The following is a 7,574-nucleotide window of genomic DNA, read 5'->3' as shown; positions in this document are numbered from 1 at the left end:
ATGAAAAATTATGTATGCACTCACTAACTGTAAGTCGCTCTGGATAAGAGCGTCTGCTAAATGACTAAAAATGTTGGAACAAGGTACAATTAGTATGGTTTGCAAATGTAAACATCTGGAAATTGGTAGAAAATGATGAGAGATTCATTCCCCTTAAAATAAGCCTTTGCCTTTTTTAATGCTCAGCTGTTTCCATTGAGGCAGGCTGGCAAACTGGTTTTTAGATATTCCAAATATGGCACTGAAGTCTGAGTCGGAGAGATGTTTCTGGAAGAGAGAGAGAGAGAGAAGAAGAAGAAGAAGACCATTTTAATTTTCAAGGCAACATTCAAGTGTAAAGAATACATATGTTAAGACACTTGTATTAAAACAAGTTGTACTACTACTACTATGGAGGAGAGAATCTACTTTTCACACTTTAAAAACTACCAATAAATACAGTTTCTGAGTGGCAGTACTTTGAACACTAGTCACTTCATTATAGCAGCTCAGTACACATTATTTTTTCCCCTTTTTTAAAAACATTTTAGTCATTTAGCAGAAGCTCTTACCAGAGCGACTTACAGTAGTGAGTGCATACATTTTCATACTGGTCCCCCGTGGGAATCGAACCCACAACCCTGGCATTGCAAGCACTACCAACTGAGCCACACAAGACCTACCTCCTTTTGGGTGGGTTCGACACCCTTAGGCAGCTCATTGGCTAGTTTGTTGATCAGGTCCTTTGGTGGGTAAGACTGGAAGTTCTTCCTTGTCTCAACACCATTCTGCTCCTGAGAGGCAAAGATTAGATTCAAGAGTTTGTCTGCAAAAATATGTTTACACAACGGCTGTCAAGTCACTGCATAATGGTTGTGTAATCATTTTTCTTCAGACAAACTAAACAATCAGTTGTATCAAAACCAAAATGGGTTGTAAATCTGTTGTATGGCCTGAGTGTATACAGGGCCAATACAATTGAGGTAACCATTAGTCGGTTGGGTTGAGTTCACAGCAAGGTTAGGTCAATTGATTGATGGATCCAGCTCATCATTTTCTCAATCTCTCTCGTTAGAACCAAATTTTGGTGAGTGCATAGATAAATAAAATTGTGCTTACATTTGTGATCCTTACAAGGGATGTCACCTCCCCAAACTCTTTCTTCAGCTCTTCGTAAGTTTTCCCCCCCTAACACAACAAATGTGTGTACAGTATTATTGATGGATATATTAACGTAAACAGTTGTGTACAATTTTTGACACACGCACGCACACACGCACACAGGCCGAGAGTTCATCTGGAAGAGAAGGAGATCCCTTGCACTCACGCTCCATTTGGAGGGGTCCCAGGCAGTGAACCAGCCGGTGAAGGTGGGGGGTTCGTACCCCTGCTTGATGAGGAGGATGGGGGTGTCAGGGTCCCGGGAACCTGGGTGGGTACGCAGGTACTCCTGACTGGTGACCACAGCCTCCTTCCTCTCCACCTCATTGGCCTCATTCCCTACCCAGAGGAAGACCTGGATGCAACATGATCAGATATCTGATGACGGTTCACAAATGTTGGCTTGGCAGTGGTTCTAACAGTATTATGGTCTGTTTTGACCTGCACAGAATAAGAAGAAGGCTGTTAAGCTGAAATGTCTGTGTATGCTATCCCTGATGCAGTGAAAATAATTTGTCAACTTTATGCGACATCTCTTTGATTGCGGACCTATTACCTTTTTGTTAGTATAATGTTTTATAATTGTGTGATTTACTTTATACTAGTTTGGTTAACATTGCAAGTTGTGTTTTAACAATACATACTGTACCTGGTCCCACGTGTCTAGCAGCATGACATCATCCTCGCTGAGGTCATCCTGTGTGAACTGGGTCACCTCGGTAGCGATGAAACGGCCAGTCTTATTGGAGCATTCAAAGAGACGCTGCTGATGATCCAGAGCAGCCTGCTGTAGTCTTTCAGAGCACACACACAATACACAAGACACACACACAACTTTAAATACACCAAACTGTTTACATGAAATTCATAATATCTAGCACAGTGAATCACAATCCATCAATTGTACATGGTTTAGGATGCAATCACTTCACGAACTTAATACAGCTGCTCCAATTGACATTCTATGAGAGAATATTTGGTTGAAATACAGATATGACAGTTTATTACCTCTTGTCGTTGGCATAAGGGGCCTTCCCTCCAAGTAAATCCCAGAATTCAACAGGCTCCTGACCCTCTGCCACGATCTCCTCAGCAGTCGAGTGCTGTCCAATTACAGAGCTGACCTCCTTAGCCATGGCTCTCTCATCTCCACTCGATCCCTGGCAATCAGAGAGAGATTATTAGACAGAATGTTGTACCATCTCTATATCTGTGTCTGCACCCCAAATGGCACCCTATTCCCTATAGCCCTCAAACTCAACTCTGGACCTCGAAGCCAGTTCCACTGCAGTTTTTTCATTGTGCCCCTCTAGTCAGGGACTGATTTAGACCTGTGACACCAGGTGTGTGCAATTAATTATCTGGTAGAACAGAAAACCAGCAGGCTCCAGACCTCGTAGGGTAAGAGCTGAGTACCCCTGCCCTATAGTGTACTACCTTTGACCTTTGGGCCCTGGTCATTTGGCACCCACACTGTATCTCTTGCCCGCTATATCTATAGTATCCACACCTAGATATACCTAATTATCCTCCCTACAGTACCTTGCCACACCACAGGTGAATTCCTGACTGGCTTCTCAGCAGAAAGACATCATTGGAGTTGAGCGAGGCTGCCAGGGCCGGCACCTCGATGGCTTTGGTGTTGGAGGCGTCAGAACCGCGGACCTGGAACAATCTGATGGGTGGCTCTGGGTCAGACGCCCCTTTTCTGGAGGTACCGCCCTGAGGAACAGAAGATGAGGAGAGCAGGTCAGGTTTGATTTAAATATGTGGTCATAAATTACTTCATGGTTTGAAATCCTATATCAACCTATAATCATGGTTAAACAAAAGACAATCCATTGTTATCAGATAATAAAAACCAGTTTCACAATACTTAAATTGTATCATTGTACCATTAAATCAAAACTGTCTCACCTCAAATATGACCATTTTACCCTTGAACATGGCCATGAAGTGTCTGGGTTCCTTGCCCATGGTGATCCTCACTTGTACAGGCTGGTCACCATACTTTTGATCCAGGGCCACGGCCTGGAAGGCAGATGCCGCTATCTCATCCTGAGAGGCATGGCGCCCCTGAAAGAAAAAAATATGAACTGTAATGATGAGGCATTTAGGTCTAAAGTAATACCATTTTATTGCCATGTCATTACAAATAAATGGATGAACCTTCATGCGTTCTACAATGGCAGTGAGCTCCTTTACCTGCCACATGTAGAGGAGGTAGTTGAGCTTGTTGTGGACCTCATAAGTGTACAGCACCAAGTAGCAGTCTCCTCCATAGAAGAAGCCATGCCACTGGGGTTCCACTGGGACCAGCTCCAGGTCCTCAATACGCCACACCTGCATGTCTCACAGAGAGTGTCGGAAATGTCCACAAGTAACAAACAGTGAGTAAAATGACAAAGATATCTTGGAACAAATTACATAAATGTTTTGGTGAGTTTACCTGCACCTGGCCAGTGCCATCATCCACCATTCGCTCCTGTGCCGCTACTTCTGGCATCACATGCATCCGTGTGGCATCAAACTTCTCCTGAGTGACGTTGGCTAAGGTATATATATATACAGTGAGCACCATAATTCATTGGATAGTGGACACATTTTTTGTTATTTTGGTTCTGTACTCTAGCACTTTGAGTTTGAAAGGATACAATGTCAATGAGGGTGAAGTGCAGACTGTCAGCTTTAATTTGAGGGTATTTTCATACATATCGGATGAACCGTTTAGAAATTATAGAAGCTTTTGTACATGGTCCTCCCCATTTTCGGGCATCAAAAAACATTGGACAGTTTAACATAATGAGAATAAAGTAATCATTGTTAATATTTGGTCGCATATCCTTTGCATGCAATGACTGCTTGAAGTCTGCGATGCATCGACATCACCAGACGCTGGGTATCTTCCCTGGTGATGCTCTGCCAGGCCTGTACTGCAGCCATCTTCAGTTCCTGCTTGTTTTGGGGACTTATTGCCTTCAGTCTCCTCTTCAGCATGTAAAATGCATGTTCAATTGGATTCAGATCCGGTGATCGACTCGGCCAGTCAAGGATTTTCCACTTTTTGGCCATCAAAAACCCCTTCGTTGCTCTAGCAGTATGTTTAGGGTCATTGTCTTGTTGCATGATGAAGTGCCGTCCAATGAGTTTGGAGGCATTTGGTTTTATCTGAGTAGATAAAATATTTCTGTAGACTTCAGAATTCATTGTTCTACTTCTGTCTGCAGTCACATCATCGATGAAGACAAGTGAGCCTGTTCCACTGGCAGCCATACAGGCCAAGCCATAACACCCCCTCCACCATGTTTCACGGATGAGGTGATATGCTTTGGATCATGGGAATTTCTTTTTTTTCTCCACACGTTCCTCTTTCCATCACTCTGGTACATGTTAATCTTTGTCTCATCTGTCCACAATACTTTTTTCCAGAACTCTTGGGGCTCTTTTAGGTGCTTTTTAGCAAACTGTCATCTCGTCTTTCTGTTCTTCAGGCTTATCAGTGGTTTGCATCTTGTAGTGTACCCTCTGTAGTCCTGCTGGTGTAGTCTTCTACGTATGGTAGACTTTGACACATCTACACCTGCATCCAGGAGAGTGTTTTTGATCTGTTGGGCTGTTGTCAGGGGGGTTTTCTTCACCATAGAGTGTATTCTCCGGTCATCCACTACAGTGGTCTTCCTCGGTCTACCGGGTCTTTTGACATAATTGAGTTCACCGGTTGTTTTTTTCTTGTTAATGATGAACCAAACTGTTGACTTGGGAATGGCCAGGGTTTTTGCAATGTTCCTGATTGATTGATTTTCATTTCTGAGCCTTATGACGGCCAGCTTCATTTGCATCGACACTGCTGTCTTCCTCATGTTGTCACACCCCAACAACAACCTCTAAAGGCAATAGCAAAGTCTAGAATCAATACTATTCATCAACAGCTCTCCTGCATTCACTAATGACACAAATGAATACACCTGCCTAACGACACACATCTGTGAAGCCAATTTAACAAATACTTGTAGTACCTTAAAATGGGGGGACCATGTACAAAAGGTGCTGTCATTTCTAAACGGTTCATCTGATATGTATGAAAATACCCTCAAATTAAAGCTGACAGTCTGCACTTCACCCTCATTGTCATTGTATCCTTTCAAACTCAAAGTGCTAGAGTACAGAACCAAAATAACAAAAAAAAATGTCACTGTCCAATGAATTATGGTGCTCACTGTATATATATATATATATATATATATATATATATATATATATATATATATATATATATATATATATATATATATGGTAACAACGGTGTTGAATCACAAAATAAAGACAAACACAAAGTGAGGAATTAGATACTAAAGATAGTATTTGCCAAGCACTCACGTCAAACATACATCCAAAAGGGGGAAAGGTAGTCATTTAAAGACAATTCCTTTTATCACATTTCAAGCGATTGATTTGGTTCTGGTACCTAACATAGAAACACATACCCACTCTCCCCACATTGTGTGTCTTGCCCAGGCCTACAGTCTGTTCCTTCACACTCCAGCTCTGGAACAGCTGCTTAAAGAGGGCAGACTCAGCCCCGTCATTCACTGTCTCCACATTGGTGGTGATGGGGTAGTTCTTCAGCTTAATGAACCCCTGTTCACAGAGGAAGGAGACAGATTCAGTGCATTCCCATCAGATACTGCAACTGGTACTTGGCAAACAAAACTCAAGCCGTCACTATGGCTGATTTTGTGTTACAAAAAGAAGGAACGAAGAGAAGATACTATACAGTATGTACAGTCTCTTGTACCCACCAAAGCTCTGGACATGGCAGCCTGTCTCTCGGCCTTGTTGGCTCGCTTCCCCTTCCACACAAAGATCTTCACCCCTCCCTGGTCTAGGAAATAACAGTCCTGGAGAAAGATTATGTCATGAGGTAATGTCTATAACTGGGAACCGACAACTCTTCATAATGCTGATATCAAATGATGTACAACTTGTACAATTTGCTGCTCTGCAGACTCACATCATGATTTAACAGGTCCTGAACCAGTGGCCTAGTGGCAACTTCTATGACTTTCATCTGGCCCTCAGCATCAGACACACTGTTGGGGAAAGGACATACTTACTAATGACTAAGTATCATTTTAGCCTGAGTGCCAGTCATGCTATCATGCCAACTCCTTGTATCTTATTGTCATGCCAAACAGATCTGGGACTAGGCTAAGTATGATTCAGAGCGAGTATAAAACGTTTTGGAGTTAACTTTTTTTGCAATAAATGCCTGACACAATTCAAACAGGTAAAAATACAGGACATCTGGACATGGGCCCTCAGCCACTCACTGGTAGAGAGTAAGCTGAGCTTTCTGTTGTTGGTCGGCTGATTCATCAGGTGTTCCACTGGGCAGCTTGGCGGTCCGTTGCCCCAGGATGCTAGTCAGAATGTCCATCAGTTTAGAGGAGTTCCCCTCTGCATCCCCTTCTATCACCCCTATCTCCGTCCGACCCCCTCGCTCCCGGTCCCGAATGTCTTTAGCCAGCAGCATGCCCTAAGAGTCAGAGAATGTGAAGTTAGAGGTGTCGTTCCACGAAAAGAGTGCATTTTGTGTCCCTTTGATATTTTCAGAAGAAATTGTGCACCAATATTGCATTTTAAAACCCTGTTAAATTAAATGAAGTGCCCTTTAATATAGACCACATGGAGAATTAGATAAATCTGATTTTATATATAAATAAAGGCTTGCTAAAGTGCAAAAATTCAGCATTTTTACATGTCCCTCCATCAACCCTGTGTCACTTCTAGGAAAATTTCAAGCAACTTAATCCAAACAGTTTCATCATCATTGTAAAGCCCTAGTTGTAAAGCCCTCCAAGTTTCTTGATTTGACAAAGTCATTTCTGAAGATTATTTATTTCATGTGATTAGTGATTAATTTACGTCTCTCCCTCATTTTAAGGTCAACCCTGTTACGATAACTGAACTTTTAAATATGGTGAAATTACAGTGTTTTCGATATAAAATAAAAAAAAGATACATTGAACATCTAATAGTCAAATCATAGTGTAAAAGCAAGTGAGCTGGTTCTACTATTTTTGGCAATTTTCTGGTGTTTTGTGGTGAAAAATTGAGCGGGTCGCGCATAACACCTGTCAACCCTGTTACCCATAAAATAGACAGGCTAGAAATATTTTAGCAATTCCATTTTTTTTGTGAAGCTTGCATTCAATTGCCACCTTAATTAGGCACTTACTATAGTATAATTTTTTTATGTAACCTTTTGAGATAAAGTTGAACATGTGCTCTTTATGACACAATGTTAAAATTAGGTGAAATCAAACCTTCTCAAAAGGCACAGAATTGGTGGAATAACCCAACGGTGCGTAATTGATTTACTGTGATTCTAATCTAAAGTGTTGATTCTAATGTGTTTCTACTAGGGGTCTCTT

The 7,574-nt window shown here is 41.9% G+C and overlaps 1 protein-coding gene across 1 annotated transcript in view; it reads right to left on the bottom strand.

Annotated features, from left to right (window-relative positions):
• avil (advillin) overlaps positions 1-7,574 on the bottom strand; it is a 38,256-nt gene continuing 30,682 nt past the window's right edge. The window contains exons 7-20 of the mRNA XM_041891738.2: positions 6,471-6,676; positions 6,152-6,230; positions 5,940-6,038; positions 5,625-5,778; positions 3,590-3,690; positions 3,346-3,483; positions 3,058-3,216; positions 2,683-2,862; positions 2,149-2,300; positions 1,790-1,934; positions 1,307-1,495; positions 1,099-1,167; positions 663-773; positions 1-267 (exon numbers count right to left, since the gene is read on the bottom strand). Of these exons, the coding sequence (XP_041747672.1) occupies positions 154-267; positions 663-773; positions 1,099-1,167; positions 1,307-1,495; positions 1,790-1,934; positions 2,149-2,300; positions 2,683-2,862; positions 3,058-3,216; positions 3,346-3,483; positions 3,590-3,690; positions 5,625-5,778; positions 5,940-6,038; positions 6,152-6,230; positions 6,471-6,676 (1,896 nt within the window). The 3' untranslated portion in view covers positions 1-153. The remainder of the gene's footprint in view (positions 268-662; positions 774-1,098; positions 1,168-1,306; positions 1,496-1,789; positions 1,935-2,148; positions 2,301-2,682; positions 2,863-3,057; positions 3,217-3,345; positions 3,484-3,589; positions 3,691-5,624; positions 5,779-5,939; positions 6,039-6,151; positions 6,231-6,470; positions 6,677-7,574) is intronic.

The sequence above is a fragment of the Coregonus clupeaformis genome, unplaced genomic scaffold (genome assembly GCF_020615455.1).
Source record: "Coregonus clupeaformis isolate EN_2021a unplaced genomic scaffold, ASM2061545v1 scaf0005, whole genome shotgun sequence".
Classification (NCBI taxonomy): Eukaryota; Metazoa; Chordata; class Actinopteri; order Salmoniformes; family Salmonidae; genus Coregonus; species Coregonus clupeaformis.
The sequence above is the reverse complement of the archived record's forward strand: the minus strand, read 5'-3'. Positions and strand labels throughout refer to the sequence as shown.